This window comes from Pieris napi, chromosome 7 (genome assembly GCF_905475465.1).
Source record: "Pieris napi chromosome 7, ilPieNapi1.2, whole genome shotgun sequence".
NCBI classification, from domain to species: domain Eukaryota; kingdom Metazoa; phylum Arthropoda; class Insecta; order Lepidoptera; family Pieridae; genus Pieris; species Pieris napi.
Window position 1 is genome coordinate 7,885,915 of NC_062240.1, and position 27,538 is coordinate 7,913,452.

The 27,538-nt window shown below is 31.7% G+C and overlaps 2 protein-coding genes across 6 annotated transcripts in view; one reads left to right on the top strand and one right to left on the bottom strand.

Annotated features, from left to right (window-relative positions):
- Window positions 1–16,057, bottom strand: part of LOC125050784 (RNA pseudouridylate synthase domain-containing protein 2-like) — a 245,885-nt gene extending 229,828 nt beyond the window's left edge. The window contains exons 1-2 of one of the 5 annotated variants that reach the window (XM_047650786.1): window positions 15,997–16,057; window positions 15,241–15,517 (exon numbers count right to left, since the gene is read on the bottom strand). In XM_047650786.1, coding sequence (XP_047506742.1) covers window positions 15,241–15,507 — 267 coding nt within the window. In that variant the 5' untranslated portion in view covers window positions 15,508–15,517; window positions 15,997–16,057. Of the gene's footprint in view, window positions 1–15,240; window positions 15,660–15,734 lie in introns of those variants that run through there. The other 4 variants (XM_047650785.1, XM_047650787.1, XM_047650784.1 and 1 more) reach the window with 4 other exon arrangements.
- Window positions 16,058–24,700: 8,643 nt separating this feature from the next.
- On the top strand, window positions 24,701–27,467 carry LOC125051391 (ervatamin-B-like). The gene is made up of 5 exons (XM_047651667.1): window positions 24,701–25,178; window positions 25,724–25,850; window positions 26,153–26,334; window positions 26,646–26,768; window positions 27,252–27,467. Exons 1-5 carry the CDS (start codon window positions 24,722–24,724, stop codon window positions 27,383–27,385), a joined length of 1,023 nt encoding a protein of 340 aa, XP_047507623.1. The 5' UTR covers window positions 24,701–24,721; the 3' UTR covers window positions 27,386–27,467.
- Window positions 27,468–27,538: the final 71 nt, after the last annotated feature.

Genomic DNA, 27,538 nt, shown 5'->3' on the forward strand with positions numbered 1-27,538 from the left:
AAATACTTAACTCCAACATCACCTACAGTTCAAACTGATATAATTAGTAAATTTACAAAACATCTAACGATCTAAATAACATTTCACCCGTCTCACTTTATCACTAAAGCCTTCGCAAAATAATTATAAGTCGAATCTGTTTCATAATGAAGCGTCTAAAATTAATACTTTGCTGGTTTCGTGCACAATTTACTTTCGCGCGGCCATTTCCCAAGTTTAATTACTGTTGGGTTTTAAACGTGCTAGGTTTTTGTAATCTTAATACAAACTATGCATTAAAAATAGTGGACTATGTAAATCCGTTATCTAAATGTCAATTAAGCGTTTTACTTCTGCAATTTCATTTAATTGTTACAGATAAATCACAGATGTCTCTTTTTAATAACAGTGTAAACGCAATAAGAATATTTTACCGAAGTGATTAAATTTATCATCTTTAAGCGTTTAACGGATTAAGATTGCCCAAATGTAGATAAAATATTAATTGACACGAGAAAAAAAAACATATTATTTACACGAAACAACGATAAAAATAAATAAAAGTTAAAAAAAAACTAAAAAACACGCCTTTAAAGCACATCAAACTAAAAAGTGAAAAATAAGAAGAGTTGCTCGAGAGCGCCCCACGCTTTTTCACAATAATACCAGTATTTTTTGTTCATTACCATTTTCAGCCTAAATTAGGAATTATTTTTCACTTTTTAGTTTGATGTGCTTTAAAAGCGTGTTTTTTAGTTTTTTTTAACTATTATTTATTTTTTATTTTTTAGTTAATTTTTTTTTATTTTTTTCTTCCGATTATTGCATTGTCATCGATCTTTGACAGGTGCGCAAAATTTGAATAAAATCTGTCCGTTAAAAGTGGGTCAAAATCGAGTCCGAAGGAGTCGGTTACATACATACATACATACAAGTGAAGCTAATATATAGCGTGTAAAATAGAAATTACTTCTGCTCAATAGCAGAAGTAATTTCTGCCAATCACTGCCAATGCAGTGTAAAAAATGGATGCTATTAGTTAAACTAAGACACTTAACCCATTAAATAAGAAAGTCGGAAAGGCAAATGCTTCCTTAAGGGCAATGAGGCTATACACTAATACTTTTCTTATCAGCTTAGCTCGTTGTCTATCTTCCTTTAAATCTTTACTGTACAAACCTGTCCACATTGTATCCCTTATATTATAAATTATCGTTATTCATGTGTCCTTTTTCATTGTCTTTTTTATTGTCTACATATGTTTTGATTTGTTCTATTACTTATGTCTCAGTTATTTTGTATTTATTGTAGTTTTTTATTTCTTGCAATTACCTCATTTTATTATATTTTCCCTTACAGCGGATGCAACGTAGTATTCAATAAATAATTAATTCCTTATTTCTGATTACATATATATTATATATTCAAATCAGTCATTTTTAAATTACCTTAGGTATATAATAAAAAAATGTTGCTTAGCTCAAAACTCGAATACGGCTGGACTAATTTCTTTCTTTAACTCTTTCTTGAACTCTTTTAGCGAAGAGAAAAATTTGAAATATTGCATGGAAAAACCTAAACACCAGTTTTTATTCCGGAAAAGCGAATAGTCTCTATGAGGTAGTATAGCAAAACGTTACATATGTTGGAATGTGGCTACTAAAAAAGGTAGACTAAATAAAAAAAAATATTATGGCAAAAAGATGTTGGTGTGGGCAGCTAGTTACACATAAAAATGAATCAGTTTTATTGCGCCGTTAATGAATAAAACTGACTCATCTGTCTCTTTTTATGACAGAGTAAACACAACATACAAAAAGAGACAAAAGATTACTTTAGTTAAAAGGATGCTTAAGGTTTGATCATAAATGCCAGTTACCTAATATATAAAATTCGGGTGTCACAACTCCTCCGAAGCGGCTCGATCGATTCTTATGAATTTTTTTACGCATATTCAATTAGTTTGAGAATCTGCTACAATCTATCTTTCAAATCCCTAAATGTTAAGGGTGGTCCGGTCCACCCCTAAATTTTTAATTTTTATTTCTTAGATAAATACTTTAGTTTTTTTTTTGATACAGCATACAAAAATACATACAACCCTTATTTTCACCCCTCTACGATCAACCCCTATTTTTTATTTATTAATAAGAATCTTTAACTTGAAGTCTGAGGTTTTTAAAATACAGAAAAATTCACAGAAAACCCTAAAAAGTTTTAATTCCAGAAAACCTAACAGTCTCTAGGGTGCAAAATGTTCCATGTTGGTATGTACTAAAAAGGTAGGCTAAGTAAAATCACATTAAGGAGAAACGAGGTTCTTATAAGAATCACTCAGGAATATTGAATAAGAATGGCGATTTGTATAAAACTTTTTCACACAACTCAATCAGAACACAATTGCAGCACGTAGGTTAACCTACGTGACCAAAGGAAAATTATTTATACTATCCGTGGATTTGAAATGAAAATCCAATCGATACTGTTTACAGAGGTCCAATATTTGTTCGTCTATCTCGTAATTGTATTGCTGACTTGCAAAGACCTTTCATATTAGATAAACAGAGAGCTCGAATGGATAATACTTTTCACGGCTTTGTATTAAGTGAGATAAGGTAAATAGAATTGATAGCATTTCTGTAAATATTATACTAACGAAATTGGGGTTTTCAAGTATTTGGTGTACATGTTATATACAATAAAACAATTTTAATAATATGATTAATACCAGATAATTTTCACGAACGCAACATTTATCTACCCCTTGTCAATTAAATTAATTAGTTAATTTATAGAATAGATTGCTTAAGAAAAACCATTATCTAAACGTAAATTATTAATTTTTTATTTAAACTTCATTACCTTATACAAAACATAGATATAAAAAAAAATGTAAATTAAGAAATATTTTTATCATCCCTAAAAAAAGCTTTTACAAAAAGTTACTACTCAATATCGAATATTCAGAATGCGGAAGCTCTAATTAGGATTTTTTAATAATAACAATTTCTATGCATAACCTTTTAGCACTTAGCTATTTACCAAACAATAATTTTTATAGAAACTTAAAAGTGTTATCTTTAACTTTTTAACGGGTTGTTTTTATTCCAAACTAGCTTTGCTTAGAGTTTAAGTTTCCAACTTAAACGGAACTCATTATGTTTCAGTGTATTACGTTGAAATCTTAACATTTTACAAAAAAAACTGCAAATAACAATAAAATTATTTTTATCGTAAAATGAAACTTAAATACTAAAAAATAACACGAAAAGTTAATGCAATAAATTCGCCTTTATATCCGCTAAAGAATTTTATTTAAAACAACAGAGTATTATTTTAGGCAATAAATGTAGAGCTTTTGAAAAGCATCGCGTTCGCAATACTACTGTATACGAATGAGTTCAGCACCGAGAAGCTGAATAAAAGTTAGTTGAATCAATGTTCACAGTATATTCTCTACCTCTATCCCCACGTAACAAAGTAATATTTTCCACTATTTTAAACAGCGAAGCGTCGCCGGGAACAAATTCAATTTGCACAATCCAATATACAGCGTTACGGCTATCTTGCCGTATCGCTGTGCAGTTTAGCGGCTCAATAAATATGTAATGAACCCCTACTACGAATTATACTGTATTGTTCCTATATCATATTGACAACGAATTCAAAATACCAAACGAGAACGGAGCGAGTCTTTCGTATTTACGCAACGGCTTTTTTACTGTTTTAATATGTATTTATTTATTATATTTGGAAACAACACAAGATCATAGAGCAGACTATAAAGATATTAGAGAGACTCATGGCCATGTGTAATACCTTTTCAGAATCCCTATTAATTGCGCCAAAACTTGTAATACAGGGTCACTTTTCGGTAGAGTATTTTTTTTTCACAGTGGGGTCCGAAGTAAACAAAAAGTTTTGATTTGAAAAAAATATATATCGAATAACTTAATATTATCTTCAATACACTCAATAAACAACTATAAATAGTATGTCTAACGCAAGAACTCATCAGTACCAATCTAGTGGATATTATGAAAAGGATACAGAATGTATTTTTTTTCGAATTGTAATAAGAATTAGTAAAAAAAAGTCAATTTTATTATAAAACACAAAATAAATTATAACTCTGCAGGGCAGCTTAGAGACCTCCCGTAGAACAATTTTTTGCAGCTGATGACCTCATCTATCCCCTATTTGCGTTTGATCCACGACTTTTTGGCCACCCTGTATAACAGGTATGTATGTAGCAGCATGGTCAGCGTAACAAAAATATCTGTTAACATATGAAACAGTAATTTTATTAGTATTTTTGTAAATCTGCTAGCAAACCCCAATATTCGTATTTAACATATTAACATAAAACTTTTTCCAGACAATCACACTAGGGGTAACGGAGGCTATCAATCCACGCCAACATCAAAACAGTTTATTATAATTTGGAGAATGAAGATTGGTAACTTATTGCCAGGCCCATATGGTACTGGATAAATTCATGAATGATGGATGAAATTATCCCACAAAATTTTCCCGCTTTATGCCTTAGAAGTGGACTGTATACCTACGTTGGTGCGTAATAAATTTGCTTGCTTCATAAGTTTATTTATCATATTCCACTACACACTAAGGTCTCTTTTAAATCCCGGATGGATCGAGTTTAGACAAATTAAATCAATTTTAAATACCTGTCAATACACTTTACATATATGTGAACTCAAAAACTACTGAACTAAGGATCATCTAGATATAAGTTTTAGTTTTCGTGCTAAGTCTGGACAAGATCACATCCAAATCTTTGCGCACGTGCATCAAAGTTTTAATGAGATGACATTCATATAACATACCAACAAATTCGCATACATTCAGTTTCACCTGACAACCTTTTTTTAATCTGAATTAAAATGTGACTTTTAAAAAAAACTTCCAATGGTAGTAAAAATCACCAGAATTTTGAATGAGCGCGTTGCATACAATTGCGCTAATTCAAAATACAAATGTAACTTTTAAAGGAAATTTCCAATGGTAGATAAACTCACCAGTGTCGAGCGCGTTGCAGACAGTTGCGCTCATTCAAAATACGCTAATATGATTAGAATCGTACAGTCAAAGTTACGGAATAGAAAGTTCACCTGTGTCAGCGCAAAAGTCTACGCTATATTATTTCCAACGTAAATGACTACTCGCACTAAATACTACTCACCGTAGTGCTTTGGTCTGTAGAACGTTATAATACGATCGTGGCTTTTTATTACGCTTTATTAACTTTACCGGAAACAATTCAAACTCATATTATTCGAGTTGTAGAAAATTTCGACCATAAACTAAATTATAACATATCGTGGTTTACGTAACTACATAACTTTAGTCATTTATTTAAAAATTCAATTACAATTGTTAACAACTGGCCAACTCGTTGGTAAAATTATTTTTTTAACCAAGTATGAAGATTGCTTGTGACGACGTCCATGCGCCGGGTTCTCTCTCCTTAAAATATGGCAAGGGGGCCGATGGCTGGCCATGCGACATGCTCGTGAACGGTTGCTGCTTGTGGTGACTGGTCGTACTTGAATTCGTGTATGTGGTGATGTTGGTTATTTCGACTATGTGTTTGCGTGTTGTTCCCACGAGAATGTGTGTGCGTGCTTCCTATTTCACCATGCCTCCTACTGATACCGCCACAAGCAATCACATTTAAGCGAGCAACAAAATCAGAAATCAGAGGCCAATAAAGCGGTGAAGCACCGCAAGTTTATTTTACATATTTAAAAACAAGGCATTTCAAAGCAATATCGTTCATAACGAACCCCGACTAAACGGCTCCAGCTTGGGTAAACGTTTGATAAATAACAGGTCTTATTAAAATTAAATATCGGGGAGGGATGCCATTAATAGCTCGACATTGATAAATATCCCTCAAATTTAGAACATCATAAGTAATTAAAATATCGTTTATGTAACTAGACAATGTGGCGCCTAATTTATAATATAATCGCGTCCTTCCCTTAAAAACTTAAATGACTAATGAACTGATTTCATAACCAAAGTATCAACATTATTTTTAAGTCTTTAAATAAATATACGCCATAACCAATGAGAGCTTTTCTTATGCAGATTTCCCCTTTAAACGTGGACTGGAGAGGGTCAAACACAATATTATTTTATACCTACGCGAGTGTTACGCTTCTTAACGAAAATACAGCCTGTACACCTGTTATATCAACTGCTATGCTTATTCTCATTAATTGTCATTTTAATCCTAATTAAGGTAGTAATTCATCGTAGTAGGTATAAAACTATATTTTACATTAGTGTTATTATAAATAATTGAGAAGTTATGTTAATAAGTAAAATTTTAAAAGACTGTTACGTAAGTTTTGTTTTTATAGAATAAGGAGCAAACGAGCAGGAGGCAAGGAGGTAAGCATGTTAAGTAATACCACCGCCCGGGGACACTCTCAATGCCAGAGGGCTCGCAAGTGCGTTGCCGGATGTTTAAGAATTTGTACGCTCTTCTCTTGAAAGACCCTAAGATGTATTGGTTCGGAAATACCTCGAGGTATGGAAAAAAAAGAAGAGAAAAATCTACTTTATAAAAGCAAGTTTTGCTTAAAAGCAACTGTTGAAAAGCAATCAACAACAAAAGCAATATTTCGTATGCTTAAGAACTGGTTCTAAGGGATCCCGAGATATTTAATGATGCCCCAAGAACGCACCAGTTCAAAGCAGCCTAAATTATGACTCGTGAACCAGAGGGAGGCTCAAGTTTTTCTATCTTTACTACACCCCCGGGAATCAAACACGGCTAACCGGCATTAATATTAAGTATCTTGCCAGATATTATTTCTCAGTTCCGAACAAACGTTATATTACACGTCCCTAATGAATACCATTTAATCTATCTAATGTCCAAGACTGACAGATATTGTTCGGAATGTTTTTTTAATAAACCAACTTAGCACAAAACTTACAAGTATTTGTATATGATGATGTCACTTTTACTTGGCAAGGCTTGCGTATATATTTCATTAAATTTGTATAGACTACACAAATGATATTCGAACGATGAATGTTCGTTCTTCCGTTTAATTTTAATACGCCCACGGAGCGCTGTATCAAATGTATGTACGCAAAAATATCTCGTATACTATACGTTAACTATTCGATTTCATATATTTTTCGTGGTAAAAACGACACTTGTATGATTTTAATTGATGTTAATTATCTTTTTAATAAAAACAAAGCAGTAAAAATGCGATTCGAGTCTATTACACTCTTCAGGTCAGATTCTTATGGAAGTGATGCCCCTATTAGTTTCTACTAATATAATTATATATAGAAGGACATCTCTTCTCTTCTCTTCCGTTCTACGCCCTTGATTTGAGAACTGGCACTAAATGTAAAGTTAGAAGTATTTCATTACATTTCTTTTTTTTGACGTTCATAAGTGTACATTGTGTTACCTATATGATTAAATAAACCAGTATGATTTTGACTTTTTGTGTATAATGAGCCGGACTCTGAACAGCCCCAAGAGAGGGAGGCTGAGCTGACAATATGATAAAGTTATAGGCGCCTTTTAAATTGTAATATTTTTCATAGACACTAAAACACATAGACCATGAGTAATTGCAATGATATCTACACATGAATTCATCAAAATGTGTTGAATTGTGCGGTCAACATCAGCGCAGTCAACTGTGAACTATCAGCACACACCACTGAGCATTTCTGGTTGTTATCAATTATTACAGTTGGATTTCAATGTGGTCTAATTACCCTCGATCAAACTACAAATTCCTTTAAATCTTCAAAATCAAACCCTCCTAATTTTAATTGATATTAAAAGTCCGGCTTTTGAATATGTTCTCTTTTGTTGCATAATACCCTCTTATTATCTCTATTACTATTATTTCACATCACAAACTTATTCAGTTTGAAAACACAGAACCACACACTTAAAGTCATATGGGGTCGAAAATGACCTGAACTTTTATGTGCAGTTTTTTGCTCGACTGTGCTGGGGGCACTGTAAGTTTAAATACAATTTTATTATAAAAAGAGTCATCACTGTCTGGAAATATTCGTTTTATTTTTTTTATGTCGTTCATATCGTAAGCTTTTCTCTATCCCAATTCCCAATTATACTGAACAATTTAAGTGATAAACTCATCAATCACAAACTTAAGGATAACCGAATTTCTAATTTATGTCGAAAAGGGCCAAATATTAACAACCAAATGGCATACAAAGATTAGTTATTGGATAAATTTGATTGATTGATCGATTATGCCTGACATAGAAATTATTCGCAATCGATTAGTCAAATTGTTTTATATCAAACCTTCTAATGGTAATAGGAAAATAAACGAATTCCGCAAAAACGTTCAAACCATATTTCAATTGCATCTTCGCAAGCTAGCTATATAATATAAGAAAAATTCGCTCGTTTTCAACGCCTTGACAGGTGAAAAGTAACTATAAGATATTTATTTAATTATAAGTAATCTTACAGCTAACATACATAATATTACAAAACAAACACTTAGACAGTACAGAAAGCCAAAACAGATTACATAGATAAACAATATTATATACGAAAAATAAAACAAATAAGCGCATCAATAGACAAAACATACATTATATCCGAAATAATAATATTCCTTCAAGAAAAGAGCGTACCAATTCTTGAAAGGCCGGCAACGCACTCGCGAGCCTTCTAGCAATGTGAGTGTTCATGGGCGGTATCAATTAACATCAGGTGAGCCTCCTGCCCGTTTGCTTCCTATTACATAAAATCTTTATAGAGATTTCTGAGGGAGTCGAAACAAAACAAAACTAAAAATTAAATTTAGCTGGTTAGCAATGTAAAAACTCATATATCTGCGTCTCAATATTATGTTTTAATTAGCCAGGAATTGTGTTTGACAGTATGAAAGTTATAGTGTTATTTAGTTGTTTAATCTGTATAAACGATGAATATAAAGCGGTATGGAGTAGAATTACTTGTAAATAATTATGAATTTATCGAAAAATGTTAAATTAAAAATATTTTTTTTATACGTCAGTCACGTAATACAAAACGGTCAAAGATTAGTCCAATCTATGATGACAATAAATACGTATTGGCCTGTCTAATCCTAATGCTATCTGGGAGTTTAATTTCGTCTGAGGGTGTTTTTGGTCGAAAAATAATATATGTGTACTTGTGTAATTAAATAACGATAATTAACACGTTTGGTTGCATGGTCGTAAGGGACTGAGGTGACGGATTTTGCCTATGTAAACGTTTTATCGGATTGTTATAAGCCAATACTAACAGAATAAAAAAATAAAAAATGTTATAGGTTTATAATCACTAAGAAATAATCTGAAATTGTTTTTAAAATCATGTTAAATAACCAATTGCTTTATCAACTTGTACTAACGTAAACCTAGTATATCTTAATCGCAATTAGGATTAAAATGTCTGACCTAATTATTTAGAGTCGTTAAAGAGTCGCCTCTGAATATTAAACATGTCAAGGACGAAAGGCGTTGTAGCGGAAAATCTGCGATAGTCATTCTCTTGCCTAATTAATTTTTCCGATAAAACATTCCGCTTAGATTGCAAATTTACTTTAACGAAATACCTAATAGAAAATTCGTGTAACTTACAAGATGGAAAAGTTACCGTTTAATTAGCCGTTTAATCTTTTGAAAATAAGTTTCGTGTTTTAGGAGGAATCCGTGGGAACTGGTTTAACACTTATCGTATATCCAAATCGGTCGTAAATACACAAAGCCTGGATAACTTATTTGCTATATATACTACATATTCGTGGTCTCGGTCTAGTAGTAAATTTTGAAATGCTTGTAAAATATGTTGTAGTATAGAAAAGCGACCCAAAGTGCCTCTGATATACGGCCATATTGGAGATAGTCCACATCGTTTTATGGGTAGGTATGACCCATTCAGCCCTGTATCGGAACACCTATTAGTCTAGTCCCGTGACCGCTGTTTCGAGTTTAGAGAATATGCACTATGACACACCTAAGCCGATTATGTTTTACTATTACTGCTGCTACTGTTCAAAAAATATTAATACTAAACTATATCGAACATAATATTAGCCTGTTATACGTTCTTTATTATATATTGTTTTTTTTTTGTGAAAATATATCAAATTGTTCAGAACATTGTAAGAGATATGTTTAGTTTATTTAGGGTTTAGTTTTGAATTGTTGAAGTGATTTGAAATGATTTTTTTTAGCATTGAGAAACTCCCTCAAATACTGTGCACCGTATGTGTACATGTATCTGGTAATAGAAAAACAATTTATTATAAAAAGATTTGGTTGGATAGTCCAAAAATCCTCCTGGCGCCCACTTATATTGATTTAAGTTTATCTTAAGATTTAGTTTAATTTTATTTCAGACATTATATAGACTATTTATTTGTTGTTCTTTATGAATGTCCTTTACCCCTTTGTTTTATTTTACATATATATAGATACCAATAAGCTGTAATTTATATAGCAAACAATGATTATATTTTTATTTCACAAACAAAAACAAATTTAATTTTAATGACTTATTTAGTCATTATTTCATAGATAAGATATGAGCTTCATTTTACGTACAATCATGTAGGTATAAGAAACAACATGGGAAAGTTGATAATCACTTTAAAAAACTTCCATGTCAGAGTTGATATTAAAATAACAAGTACACGTTCACGAAGTTTAAGTACCTGTAGTATGACGAAATTTTCTAAATATATGAAGAATGCATTTACGGGATGTTGGTATTTTCGTCGGGAAAAGTTCATTTAATATTTCTTGTAAAGGAGCTTTTAATACATGCTAGCACATTCTTCATTTTAAATAACATTGTGTTATAGAGGTTTGACGCTCATCGTAAATTGTGATCGGAACATTCATTATTATTTAACGTAAACGATTTAATTATTAAAACGTAAAACGACTTTATTTAATCAATTTATATTTTTTACTAACTTATATATATATAATACGGTACGTAACTATATCACTCTATGGAAACGAGCTATCAATAGGGGTTAACGGACTTCTAACAATTACCCTTAAGAACTTCCTTACCTAATTTTGACTTTAGAATAGAGATATCAAACCTCCTGTAACAGACAAGTAGTAAAAAATTGATTTTTATGAAACAATTTTTCGGCTTCTAATACTGACCTTGTTAGCTAACTTCACAGACTAAATAGTTCAACCAGATTCATCAATGTAATACTACTGCAGTTGGAATTTTATAAAATCCATTAAATTCTCTACGTTATTTTAATCCGACAAAACTCTATTCACAACAATTTTTAAACCGTTTGAATTTTTACAAACCAATGAAACAATGCCCAGATCTAAAAATACTGGTGCACAATAATCGAATTGGACTTCAAACTTCAGAATCAGCGCTCAATCGATTCAAAGCGGTAACGAGTACGAACATCACTCGGCAATCAAAAGATTTTTACGTCAAACGAATAGAAAATTTTCATTCGGAAAATTTTATAACGCGATTTTATGGTCAGATTTTCCGATGAATCTTCGGTGATGCAAATTAAGTTTATGAATACATTATATGTCTTATTAAACCTTTTTCGGTTATTAGAAATGTCAAAACTAAACCTCTAGGTCAAAAAAACAGAAAAACACGATAACACGTACGTACGTTGAATAATGACATTGTCTTCGGTTTTGGCAAATAGTCACTACACATAATAATCACTCGGTGTGGTAAGCGGTCTAAGGGAAGCACCATTTACGCGTCTTGCGTAGCCTTTAACTATTTCGTGTGAGACTGATATAATTTCATACTGTCTGAATTTAAATGAACATCGCTAATTAACCTGCATCATGAGCACACCCCACATACACACCTTCACGGTATGTATGTGGGGTTTTTATTCTTATTCTTCTTGTAATTATTTTTAAGATTTATTTAGTAATTGTAATATGCATAAGAGATTGCCATATTTAATTACTTATAATAGTAAATACCTTCAATTACGTGTTGAAAAAACTTAACCATCATGCAAATACCGTGGTGTCTCTTCCAATAAACGACAAAATATTGTGTGTAAGTAGTTAAGGCTCGTTTATGAAAATAAACATCTACAATCACAGAATAGATAAACACTCAATGTAGATTTTCTTGTACGTAAGTTATTGAACACTTAATACAAGTTAAAAAGTACGCGCGTAAGAAGTTATACTTCTTTGGCATTATTAAAAATAGTTTTTGATTGCATGCAAATAATTAATAACAATTAAATAATCAAAGACTGGAAAAGGAGTCATTATATTCAATAAAGTATAGTTTACATTTGAAAAATTAAATAAATAAATATTTACTATTATTCTCTTACATTAAGTGTAACATAAATTCTATTATTATTCGAATGTTGTTTTTAAATTATGTCCAGTGGTGTAGCATCATCCGTGGGCAACTTCATTCTGTTATTTGTGTGTCACGGTGCGCGCGCATCGTAAAATTTCACGCTCATAAATTTTTCATAACGCGCCTAAAGAAGTATAACTTCAAAAATTGAGAGATTCTAATAAGACTTTAACTGTGAATTAGGTGAGGGTAGGCACCACAATCGTGCCGCTATGTACCTTTTACATTATCTGTCTCAATTGTCAATTCACAAAAAGATGCAAAATCAGAAACATTTGTACAATAAACATATTCTTTCACAATCTCAAATTGGAATGAAATTGTCGGGTAACCCCTACTCAACGTAAACTTCAAAATTCATCACACTACCCTCGTTTCATGATAGGACATAACTAATCCTAATTACGTCCTTATTAATTTCACGTTCATCCACTCACAAATGGTTGGCTTCCCGTCCATTTATTATGGACATAAGCTGGGTTTGGGGTCTACAAGGATTTAGCGTCTGACGTGGAAATCGAAAGATATAAGCTAATTAAGTTTACATTATTTCGTTACAAAGATCAGATTTACCAAGATTATTTTTTTTATAGCCTAAGAGGGCAAACGATCCTATGGGACGCCCAAAAAGGGTAATCGTCGCAGATCATTGCCACCCATTTTAGTCGGTGTGTTGCCGGCCTTTGAGGGAAGAGTATGCGATATATATATATTATATGTATTTTATTTTTCTTATATAAATATTTGGAGATCGTATCTCCCGAGAATTCCACAGTTCGCTAGTTCGCAAAAGAAAATGTCTTTTAAGACGGAAGACTTCCAGCCATCAAGGTTATAAAGGTTATAGGTATATATATATCCATTTCTTTAAAAAAATACTTAAAAATACATGTGGTCGCGCCACATGCGGCATCTTCTTAGAGGCAATAATATCTCGCTTGATCATAAGGTATTGATAAACATTTAAATGTATTCTAAAGATTATATACCTATATGAAAGCCTGTATAATATTCTAAATTTGGTAATATTTATTAAAAACGTATGTGTAACACAAATAGTGTTAAGTGTTTCCTTCGAAATGTACTTTGTATTTGGCTTATGGGAATTTATGTTGCTGATAAAACTAGAAAATGGAAATGTCAGAATAACTCCACATCTTTAATATAACAGTATTTAACGAGTTAATTCTGTTCGTGTATCATGTTAAATATATATTTGTGTATACTAATTTTTTTGTGAAGGCACGTGTGGGCACGTAGTACTTTCAAAGGAAATCGTTTTGAAAAAAAAACATGTTTGGTATAAAATCTTTACAAAAATTGTAATTTAATAGGTATAATATATATGTATATTGTATATGTATCTATAATATAAGCCTTATTATTTTATTGTTATAGATAATATTCACTTAATCTTATGTTCAAAAAAATCTATATGGGTTACTGCTACACACTTTAATTTTTACATCAATCTCACTAAGAAATAATAAACAATGATATTTTTAAAATGCCCAATTACGACGGAACGGTAACATGGAAACCGTACTATTGAGGAAACCCAGCAGTGCACAGCAGGCTTTTAGTACAACTGAATCAGTTCCATAGAGTGGCTTAACTTGAAGGAATAATATTGTTAGAAATAAGCAACTACAAGAATATGAAATAATCAGAATTAAATTCAAGTAATGCAATCACACAACAAATATTATGCGTTAAATTTCCCTCAATAACACTCAAATGCCTCTATGGTAGCAATCCTTATTAAAATATCATGTTCAATATTATCACGCTCATCAAATGTACCTAAACTGTTTTCAGGACTCAAAACTCTGATTTCATCACTCAATATAGTACTTAAACTGTACTACATTAAGTATTGCTTAATATTACTTGGTATCTTATTTAGTCCCATCATGCGCCACTATATACACTCTCAAGCGAATTAAATGGGGCGGTTACATAAAAATCTTACTATTTATAAAAAAATATATTAATATGATCTTATGACGCCTTACATAATAAAAATCGCGCCTGAATACAGTTTTATCGTCTTGTTAATGATAATGTACTTATTTATGACGTTTGGAAATAGTCATAGCAATAGCAGTAATATATCATTATTTCAATTGTGTTTAGATTCGTTTTATGATCAAATGGCCAAAAACGTCAGTCTGCTTGAAAAAAAAGGTAGGCCGCAAAGATAGCACGTACGTGAGACAAATTAGAGCGAGATAGATTAAAAAGGATGGCACTAGGATCTTGATTGGTTACCTTTAAAGACAGTTAAATACCTTTCGTTAAAAATTATTTTTAGATGCTATCGCAAAATAAAACATAAAAGAGCGCGAAAAGGCTTTCGGATATTCATAATAAAAAAAATGAAAGTTAGATAGAGGCTTTATGAGAGTTTTATATTCCTGCAAGATAACTTGCCACGCAAACAATAATGAACAGCTGGTAAAAAAATATATACATTGTAATAATATTACTTAATGTAATATTATTACAATAAGTAATATTATTACAATGTAATATATACATATAATAATTGTAATAATTATACTTATGCATATTTGGATATACTCATAACAGCGCTCTCTAGTACATACAGCGCCAATTCATACAATTGTATGTTACCAACACTTTTTGAGGTAACCCTGGATTTCGTTGTTTTGACTATATGATAACAGATGGCGCGTTCTTCAAAACACAGAAATGAGTTTTTCCATAATAATATTTTTTATGAAAAGTAGCAAAGGTGTAAGTTATTTTTATTGTTTGTTACTTAAATATTTTGGATAATGATACCTTATGACGAAAATTATAATGAATAAACAAAATACCTGAATTTCACAGCCATCGCCAAGAGTTGCCTCCCAAAAGTCTTCAATGTTCTCCGGAAAGTCACACTCATTCATTGGAGTAGGACTTAAGGCTTCCTGACGCTCTTTAAATACAAATATGAGACCTCCATACTCTTCTTCAGGTCTCCATGCACCACACATCGTAGCCACTGTCCTACTCATTTTCAGTTTTTCTTCTTCCACTTTCATTTTTTTTGCTGGTATATGTTCAACATTTAATTCACTTTTAGTTTTTGTTGTGGCCATTACTGTTTTACTAAAAATGTTTAATTCCGTTTTAGTTAAAGTAATTCTTAACCTTTTGCTTAAACAAATTAAATTATTGTTTAGGAAGTATTTAAACATGAGTCACTATTCTCAATTCTTAAATTTTTAGTAGTGCTAAAATAATTATTTAAACTTATAACATACAATTTAGAATAAATAATTAAAGCAAACTAGACACATGATACTAGAATAGGATAGAAATAAACCTGCTATGTATGGACACAGATATTTAGACTATAGTCACGTCTAAAAACTGTTGCTATAACTTAAACTTAGCTTATCGTTTCTGAAATAGAATTATTATTCGAAATTTCAAGATTTATCGCTCAGGTGCTCGAAAAATACCTACTTAGGTAAACAGAAACAAACTAATTCGTAATTCCAATTAGTGGTACTGATATTACATCACTTAAGTAGTTTAGTTAAATAATTTATGAAAAATAAGATTATTTATTTTAATTAGCTCACTTTTCACTTAAAATTCATATAAATTCAGGTAAAATTTTAGGTTATCGTAAGATTAAATTCGTGGGAAAATATTTACCGACTATTTTTGACAGTTTAAGTCGTCTAAGTTATTTGTAAAGTTTTATGACAGATAGTAAATGACAGTGACAATAACCGTTGACATTAATGATACTGCAATGTTTTACAAATGCTAATTTTAAATTATGTTAAAATCCTAATTTTTAGATTAAAATTAGACATATTAAGAAAATATATTATTCTTTATAGTTATTATATATTTATGAAAGGTTTATAGTGACATCTAGAATGGATTAATTGAACTATCAAGTATTGTGATCTCTTAACTACATCTTACTGTTACTGCTACTAGATGGTGTTAACAACTTATTTTTAATTGAATTATTAATGTATTTTTGTTATTCCTAGATATATTAATATTTAATCAGAGTATAAAACCTTATAATAATAGTGATTAAAAATGTAAATCAATTTAGAAACGGACATTTAACTAAAGTACATATTATGTATACTTAGTCGTTTTTTTGTAGAATTCCACATCGCGCAAAGTATCCCTTTGGCGGCAGTCAATAATAATTTTTGTCTAAAACTAGCTGTTAACCCACAATATTTAGACAAATTTGTGATTCCATTTATTATTATTTTTACGTAAGGTACGTTGAACATTTCTTGCTCATTAAACGAGTATTGTTACATACATCATGCAAATTTTTAATATTATCTTCGTAGTTATCGCAATGACGAGATCGGACTCGCAATAGCTGTATGTTTTATATTATAATTTCCACATGAACGAAATCGTAGGCAATACTGAGTATAAAAATAACTTCAAAGGAACTTGTAGACGAAGTACCTGCCTATAGGCCTAAACCCTCTATCGAATGCCTATTTACATGTAAAACGGAGTTTGGAAAAAATCAACCTGTTTCATAAACATACATTTGAATGTAAAAGGTTACCTTTTATGTTGTGACGCTTATGTGAATATGCCGAATTCTTTGAAACGGTAATAAAGACGATTATCTACTATCTTTAAAGTATAAATTCTGATTTCGTATGAAACAGCTATGGCATCTTATCTATTGTAATTAAAGTAACATAAAAGGAATAATAAAAGAGTATTTAAACGGCCTAGCGGTTTAATCAGGAAAACATTTTAAAAATTCTCGATTTGACATTATTTCTATTACATATAGCCTAAATAAAAATATATCACTTATAAGGCTACATGCCTTATCGTAGCACGTAATAATTCTTTATCAAAAACGATTGTCGTTGGCTATTTTTCAAGTAAAGTATGATGAGTGTCACACTCCGCACTGTACTGTCTCAGAGCGCCAGGATTGTTTGTGACGTAACGGAAAAACCAGCGCAAACACAACTCTATTCAGCCATCTTCACTCACAAAGAATTTCTTATATACTGGGCCATTAACATAGCGAGAAACTTTTAGACAATTTTTTCCAGAGTTCCTTTCCATAATATTTTCTTTGTCAAAATGTAAAAAAAGATTACAGTTCCTTAACATAGCCTAATCGACAACCACTAACAGCAAGATTATTACTATTTAGTATTACTAGAATGACGTTTTTACATGCCCTGGTGTATTTTTAAAAACTAATCCGTCTTACGAATTTGTCCTGACGCGAGTTTAACATTTTTTACCCATTCCAAAAAAGTGTACAACGCCGCTAAAGACTTTTGCACTTTAAAAACTCCTCGGATTCATTCTCATTTATTTTAATTGCTCTAGTTTCACACAAATTTCGTGAATTAAACTCCTTAATTTATACAGTAAAATGTTTATATAGTTCTGGCGTTTTTCAATCCTACAGTTTCATATATAACTTTAATAATATAATACGAAGCGGGTTCTACGCGTGTATTATGCCCTAGATACGACTTAAATAGGTTTCAACTCTCCAGTTTTGAAGACATACGAAAAGATCCACCAACTATTAAGGTGTCCCATTTGTCACGTCAGCGGATCATTTAGTTGATACTTTACAGATGTCCGCGACGGACGATTATGCTCAGACATGTCCAATCGTGTGAGTGGGCAATAGCAATATTCCTAACTAATGATCCTAAAATTATCCACACTCAACCTTATATATACGATATTTACTTATTTATCAACCCTTACAAACGTAATAACTTAACCTACTTATGTAACTAATACAATTAATAATTGTGTAACCTACACAAAATGAGATGCTTAATAAAATAAAAAGCAATTTAACGTGTATTTGACTAATTAATTAAATATAATATTGTCGTAAGGTTAAGAAACACGATAAAACTTAAGGGTGCAAAAATAAAATATGAAACAATGAAATTTAATTTTTGGGACATATGGTAAGAGAGGAAAACAGAAAATAGACAAAAAAGGTTTCACGTTAAAGGCACACGTTCTAGTCACATTTAATTTAAATACAGAAGTATAGGTGCTTCTAGTCTGATAAATTACAGTTTAGACATTGTCAAGACTACAAAGTTACTAGAGACATTTTTTTTATAGAACAGCCCTGCGATTCTGTAACTCACTTCACGAACGTCTGATAAACAATAAAGTACAAGCTCCCACCTTTTCAGAATGCCAAATCATAAAATGACTGCTTCACGACTGATTTGAGAGAGACCGCCGATGCGAAAACCGCTGTGTGAGTTCGTGAAGTGAGTTACAGAATCGCAGGGCAGGGGGCAAACGTGAAAGAGGCTCACCTGATGTTAAGTCATAGCCCATGATCCGTGGCCATTTAGGAATTGGTACGCACTACGCACGGATGCAGGTATCATCTTAGCTGCAGGTATTTAACGTATTAAAGGTATGTTAATATATAGATTGGGGCTGTCTTAAGATAAGATTTAGAATCCGGAGCGCTAATTCTGTAACTCGTAGGTAGCTACGTCAAAAACGTGTTGAACTTTGTCTCGATTCTGAATCTGACACTTAATGTCTTATTTAATATCTTAATAAACTCAAATTCAAAATATGTATCTTTATTCATATAGATAAACAATTATAAAATAAATAAAACAATTATTATATATTAATCGCTAAGTTATGAGTCATACAAATTGTTTGAACTGGAGCAAATCAATCGCAAGGATTAGGTTCATTTAAGTATTCTTCAAATTTATAAAAAGCTTTATTGATTATTTTACGTTTAACGATTAACCTAAACACTCTGATAAACTGTTAGGTCTATTTCGGACCTAGATCACTAAAAGTTAATAATACTCTAGCAAAAACAAAGTAAGGCAAGCCGGCCATTTGTTTACAAACAGGGCAACTATCCTAACATCACAATTGCTAACTTTCAGCATGTCCGTCAGAATTAGCCGCATCGTAACTATCGGCCGGAGCGCGCACCTCACCCATAAATTAGTTGCTGCTTGGTCGCTACAAGGGTTCGGTATGGATCCATTGTTATGCGTTACGAATAGGGAATGCAATCCCGATCCCGCGGGATTCTGATCTCGCGAGATCTCGTGTCACTTTTCGGGATCAATCCCGAAGCATAATATGACGAGATCCCGTTCGAGATTGACGGGATTGGGAGATACTGATTAATTTAGTGCAGAACATACGTTGCGTTTCATTATTCGAAAGCTAGAAGACCTAGAAACTACTCTCTCAGAAAAGTTGGTCTCTTCGATAAAAAATCTGAAAAATCCGAATAATTTTCAAGATGATTTGGAGCAATGGAAAGGCAATGAGACTTTCCAATTGAATATTTATGATTGTATCACCTTAACATTTTGTACCATATTCTTGCAAAAAATAAATTATTATTATTATTATTATTATTATTAATAATCCAACATTGCCAAGCAAATATCTAAATCGAAGAAATCAAAAAATATAATCACACTATTATAGAGATTAATAGATAGTAGTTGTAGGAACAAGTAGAAATTAATATATAGTATTAAACGAAGATCACTTGCCACTTTCTATGATTGCAGAGAATTTAATATGTATAAATTCTACTGTTACACAAACTAATACATTACTTCAAGAGGAATTAGAAGATACTCTCCGAAACGCTAGCTTAGACAAATTAGAGTCAGTAATACAAAAATAAATGGATTTTTTTGAATGTGGAGGAACAAGGGGGCAATTTTTGCAGTTTACATAATATAACTGCTTATTCACGCTGTTGCCAACCAGTGTTGAGTTGGAGTAAGCATTCTCAGCAGCTGGGTACATCGCAACGAACATTAGATGCCGGTTATCAGATAGCACTCTTGATACACTTTTTTTTAATAAGTAACTTTCAAAATGTACCTACTACTTTTTAATCTCCTTAAATAATATAAATTCTTTTGTTTTGATATGTTAAGTTCGTAAAACTGTTAATTATTGTTATTAGTACTAAAGGCCTTTGTTTTCTTTCAAATAATATTTTGTTTTAATTAACCTCATTATCACAAACAAGCAGTTTTCATCATATTCAGTCATGTGAAATTCACATTTTTTAAAACATGACGAGATCCCGAAAATCTCGGGATCCCGCTGGATTGATATTTCTAATCCCGCGGGATCTCGAATTTACGATCTCGAGTCGGGATTGCATTCCCTAGTTACGAATTTAAATATAAAGGAAGTGAAAAATACGACACTCACACTACTATAAAATTCAATGTGTGTGTTGTTTTATGCACATATTAGGTTAAGACTTTATTCTTAGCACGATTAATTTAAATAATTGTATGCGAATTTTTATATAAATAAATGGCTGTAATTACAAAAAAGGACAAGAAAGAACTCTGTATACATATTATGTTGTGGATAAAATGAAGCACTATATTTACTGAGATAAGATCTAAATTATCAAAAATGTTATGTATAACATTTGCCTAAGCTATACTTTTATCATAAATAATATTTGTTTGGTACATAAAAAAAAGAAAAAATAAAATGGCCGATTTCAAGATTTCTGAGTCTTTCGCCATTAGAGTAACACACAGCAAACAGGTAACCAAAATATTTATAAAAGATAACTGTTTATATATGTAAGTGATGCTTTTATTTTCATTGGCAAGGGCCTACAACGAGTATTCAAAAGGCTTACAAAGCTTTGTTTTTAATTAATTGTGTGTAACTTGTCCGAAATAAAGGCTACATATTTTTATTATTATTTATTTGTGCTTTTATTTTCTTACCTTAGTTCCAAAATTGGATAACGGAACAATGGGAACGCGTCATAAAGCATGGGCCATAGACTTTTAATCAATCTGCACGAGTGGTGCGGGACTGCAAAAATGGCGCAGGTTAGTACGCGGCTTAATTAAAACCATAAGGAAAATTGTATGTTCCGGTTCTCAGTGTCCGTTTGCTTATTTGGGACTTTGGTACAATTGCTTTTTTGAAAGAGGATTTATGATTGGACGTTTATACTCTGTGAGATTGGGTACGTTCCGTAAACTGTTCTGTTTTGATAGAAAGCAGTCTCCTATATAATGAAATCACCATCTTACTATGTATTTATTAGATTATTTCTCGTAGGTCGAGTGGTATATGAAACTCTAGTGTAATCGAAAAGCAAAATATATAGGTGACATTAGAATCGAATAAATAATGTTGTTTGTAGTTTAGTTCTTATTTACTAATAATATTTTTCTATTGTTATTTACTGTCGACGATTTAGCTGCGCTGACGCCGCGCCCTAGTGTATTATTATGTTTATATTTTTTTATGTAATATTTAGACCGCCGCTGCATCGGTGCAGTTTCTTTTTTCGGAATAAAAATATAGTTACAATGTTGGTTTATGCTTTACAAATGTTATCAATACAAAAATAATTGCTAAATCCTATTACGTTAACTATTCAAACTCATCCACGTTTGAGGGTAGACTAATTGGGTTCATTGGCCACCAGCGTGTGCTAATATGGCATGGCGCCATCTATCCTACAAACACACAACCTATGTTATAATATGAAAACCTTTTTCATGACAGCAAAGTAAGAATGTAATCCTAGTCGCCTACATAATCCCGCAATAGAGAAGCAATTCTTATGTATAAGAAATTTAATCTTCGCCAAATCGCTTCGTGGATTGTTTAGAATATTTACGAGCGTATTATTCAGGGGTAATCTTTGTGAGCGTTTTAATCTATCGCTTTAACCTGTGATATTTTGTCGTGGAACACTATTTTCATTGTAGATAAGCTATATATTGTTTTAACGAGAATTTATACTATGTTTTTATATCACTTGCGGTATTTACAAAAATATTTACATAGTAAACTAAATATTAATATAGTAAGCACGATACAATTATTATTATTGTATTATTTTCAAAGAAAAATTAAATTTTTGCTAATATTTAACAACTTTACCAAGTAAGACAACCAAGTTGGGGATTTCTATTTTTTAATAAGGATTGAGTGAATACTTTAACAGACTAACATTTTGAATTAAATATAAGGGTCGCAAGGCTTTCGCCGATTGCGTGTTGACGATAAAAAAAGAGAATTCTTTCAGAGCCATTTATATTTTAAGCGTCTTAAATCATACTTGACTGCTGATCGGTTTGTCTACTGTTGTCCAATAATCAAAAATCTTATTTCTATAAAAAACTCTGTAGGTAGGAAAATTACATCAAATGATATCTTGTATATCAGAGGAGCAATGGAACTACGAAATTTAATGGTTAATTAGTTAACGATGACTTAAAACGCAGTAACCTGTTACAGCGTATCATAGATTATAAATCTAAATGTCTAACAATCAGAATTTTAGTTTACACTTGAAACTATTACTATATATTAATATAACTCGTATTTACATTGTACGTAAAAATATTGGCTTTTTTAATCATACAATACTTTTGTTCCCCCTGGTTTTTCCACATGCGTACTCTATGTATAGCCCATAGACTATAGAGGAAGGCAGTCGCCGCTCAAATAACCGATTCTGTCTCCCTCGGGTGTCGTTCACAACCCGCTTTACTTTTTACATCACCTCTTGAATACGATTTCCATTACCTAAGTGTTTATTTCTATGAATTTCTGATTAGTTTCTTTAATATTATAGACTCTTTTTTTTATGTTATAAAACTTAGAAATAGTTTAGAAGAAATCTATTTAGGATATTCCTACTGCAACACGAAGAGTAATAAACATTATTAGTTGCTTGTTTATAGTTCCTTGTCATGTAAAAGGCCGTATTCATTTTTATGAGTAAATAGTCCATACATCTCTTTGAAGTTATACTTCTTTTGGCGCGTTAGGGAAAAATTATGAGAGTAAATTTTTACGAGGCACACCGTCACAAAAAACCGACACCCAGAAGTTAGCTTTAATCAACATTTTAGTTTTTTCTATTGTTAGTGTCGATTTTTCTACAAACGTAGAATAAAATTTTTGAAAAGATTTTTATCTTGTTACCAAAGAAGTATAACTTCTAACGCGTGTACATAAGTACACACACGTTTTTTTTAACCTTGAAGTACATAACATCAAAATGTACATCATTCAATGTACGGATCATAATGTACCAGGGAATAGCAAGAAAACCTAACGAACTGGTCTGTATCAATTGGTGTTAACAAAGGTGGCCTTAAAGCTACAGTTGTAAAGAGCAATTTACTTTGCACAATATTGTAATGTACGTTACATCTTGAACTCCTTTGAAATCCAACTGGCTACAATTTTAACATCATTGTGGCGATTTGAATCTCAAAGATTTCCAATTTAAGTTTCGCATCGCTTCGGGCATTTTGTTGTGGTCCAAGAATGTATGACAATTTTATCATTACGGATCTGTTACCGCTGTAACATTTTTATAGGAAAGTAGGAGATCAGCTTTTCACATTAGTATGGGTCGACAATTGAGTAGCGATATTTTCCCACACCATAAAATCCAAAAATATGGGTACCCCAGGTTTTATGTATGACAATTTAAATGACAAAACGATTGCACTCTTACTTTGACTCAGGTTAATCTTTTCAGGATTTTCTATGTTAGTTACAATAATACAATTTTGTGCTGAAGTCCAATAATGTCTACGATAATGATGATATACCTATTAAATGAAAATCAACGATCTTGAATTAGCACGAAAACATAAAATAAAATGCGAAAGACGAAAAAAGCGTCGGAACCGCTTCCTGGCAATGACAAAATAAAACGAGGAAGACAAATAAAAAGATGGCAAGATGATATAATATCTACGTGGCTACGTAAAGCTAGACACTGAGAATAGTGGAAGCTGTTTGAGGAGGCCTATGTCGAAGGACAAGCTGTAAAAAATAAATTAGCCGGCTTGCCGATTAATTACCTATTAGTGTTTATAGTACTTCATATTTTCATGTACTAGGATAAGTATTTTACAGCAATAAAGGTTATTATTATTATAATAAAATTCAGAAAATTTGTCTCGATAGAAAAAAAGTTGTGACAAAATATATACCTAAATAAGTACGAAAACGTCGCATTTCAACTCAATACTTGTACTAAAGCCACTGCACTATTCCTTGCGCCGTTTCTTTAATAATACATACATATTTAAATAATTTTGCAGTGTTTAAATGCATTGTACTATATTCCCACGTGAATTGTTTTATTGAGCAACGTCATAATTTGGTCTATTTTACTTCAACGTGAACATTAAAATGTTACTGGCATTACTTAAATAACAAAAAGTTATATAAATACGGCTGAATTTTCTTATCATACATAAGTATCTTACCACCATGTATTCTATTTTACTCTTGTTATTGGTTACAACGTCCAAAATTTTCTGTGAAAAATTTCATTTACTTAACCAAAATTATTACGACATTGATGAATCTGAGGAAATATTCAAACAGTTTCTTGAATATTTTGATAAATTTTACGACAAATCTGAATACAGAAAGCGATTAAATGTGCTGAAAGATAATTTATTAAAAATAAACCAGTGGAATAAAGAAGAAAATAGAAAGTATACTTTGAACGAGTTCGCTGATTTGACTGAGGACGAGTTTTCTCAAACATACCTTGGGCTTAATGAAATTATAAGCTCGCGTACTGGTGTTGATGTAATAGAATACGAATCCAAAGGTGGAGCTCCTGAAAATTTGGATTGGAGACGATTTGGTTACGTTTCGTCTGTAAAGCACCAATCACAATTTCATCGGTGTGGATCATGCTATGCGTTTAGTGCTGTTGGTAAGCAAGATTTGGAAACACCAATGTACATATTCCTCTAAATAAATACATATAAGATGTATGTGTTTCAATGTAATCATTGAAACTAACCTTAAGAAATAATAACTAAAATATATTATTAAAGGAGTCCCATTAGGCAAGGTTCCGAAGATACTGGCAGCGTTCCCTCTTTGAATAGCTAGACTTATTCATCGTCCGAGGTAGCTGCAAGATCTTCGGTCTCCTTTGATGTCGACTAACCTTTTTGATATTTCTTTAAAAAGCCTTAAAGCGCTAGGACCCCACGGACCAAGGGTCTCAACACCGAATGGGACAAAATCATATTCGGAGTCTAGTATTTGCATGCTTTAACTTTTTCAGCCGCTTCACAAGCCGCACCAGCCACCACCACCACCTTCCTCTAATTTATGTTGAAAATAAAAGTTTTAAGATGAAGACTTGTACTTTGAAAAATATAAACGTTGTCAAGGAAAAGCTTGTTTTATAGTTTAACTTGTTACCATTGAACCATTGTGTCTATTTAAAAAAATCCCTTATGTTTTTAGGGCATATTGAAAGTCGTCACGCTATGAAGCACAACATTACAGCTATTAATCTGTCTGCACAACAGGCTCTCGACTGCGATTATTTAGATCTCGGCTGTGACGGAGGAGACCCTGTACACGTTTTTGAGTAAGTTGATGAATAATTAAACACTATTACAGTCATTGCTGTTCTTTAGCAGTTTAAGCATATTTCAGGAGATAACTTAAAGGATATTTAGCTTTATTTAATACGGAATTTTGGAAATCACACTTTAGGTTACATAATTTTCCCAACTGATAATATCTATAAATGCCGATTTAAATTAGATTAATAATATTGTTAAGGAGATACATATATAATCTTATGTAAGATAATCAATTAAAGTAATTTGGCGCCATCAGAAATAACGTATACATGCATAATTTAGTAAGATAAACCACTCATTTCAGAACGCTTTCTGAACAAGGTGGTTCGATGAGAGATAAAGATTATCCGTATGTAAGCGTACAAGGTAAATGTAAAACTGATAAAGAAGAAATTGAAGTTAAAGTTAACGGTGGTACACAGTTAATGCTGAAAGACGAGGACGCCATGAAAGACGCAGTTGCGCATTTGGGACCATTATCAGTTGGTAAGCAACACAAATTCAAGTACCTATCTTAATTAGTCTCATTAAAATCTTGACCAAAGTTAATAGAAATGGCATTTGATCCTATAACTAACACCACAAGTATTATTAGGAAAATTAATAATTAACAAAATCTGACTATGTAGCAATTATCAAAATCAAAGACTAGAGTTTTATCGACGTATAACCATATTTCTATCGTTTAATATGTCTTCTAACTTTCACACTTAAAATATTGAACTTATATTATACAGTTGGAAAATTATCCATATGCAGTCGACAACGTTATATAGTAGATAACGTTTTTATTTCAGCTATAAGGTTTACTCATAAAATGGCCGCAAAGGTTACTCATGAGATCTATGATGGAGCCTATTGTGAAACTAGTAGAACAAACAATCTCAATCATGCAGTGATAGTAGTAGGATATGGAAGAGGTAAATATATAGACAGCAATTTAACCGAGTGCAGAGAATGTATTGTAGGTATATTGAAATATTATGAGGATGAAGAAAAGACTTGCTTGATTTTATACTTTAAAATTTTAAAACAATAATAATTAATGAATAAACAAAACATAAATAAACATTGTGGATCCTTCCCTTTTTGCTGTCACCATCTCCTCGCGGTATTGCAATACCTCTACGTTGAGCGATGAAAGCACCAGTTGTAGTTACTGGTATTGCCAAACAGGCGCCAACTAAATTCTTTAATTGGTACTTGAATGACCAAGGTACCTTACTCCAACGTTGTCCAAAGGGAACAAATCAATGTTGGGGTAATTTGCTCCACGTCCGCCCATACTATATACTTACATCCATATATACTTACATTTTATCGAATTTATAAACGTACAACTCTCTCATATATAATATATTTAATTATATATTTGCATAATAACATGTTATTATATTTTGCAGAGAACAATAAAGATTACTGGATTATTAAGAACTCTTGGGGTGAGAAATGGGGTGATCATGGCTACCTGCGCTTGATCAGAGGAGTTGGTGCGTGTGGTATTGGCAATGTTGCTTTTTTGGCTGATGTTGAATAAGAAGCAAGTATTTTTCGTATAAACTTGTCGGATATTCTTTACCATAGAAAACAAAATTCATAATAAATAAATTTACCAGCAATACTTTATTTTTATTTTAATGTGACAAAAAACCCGGGTGTGGACTTGGAATTAGCGCCAAGATACAAAAAT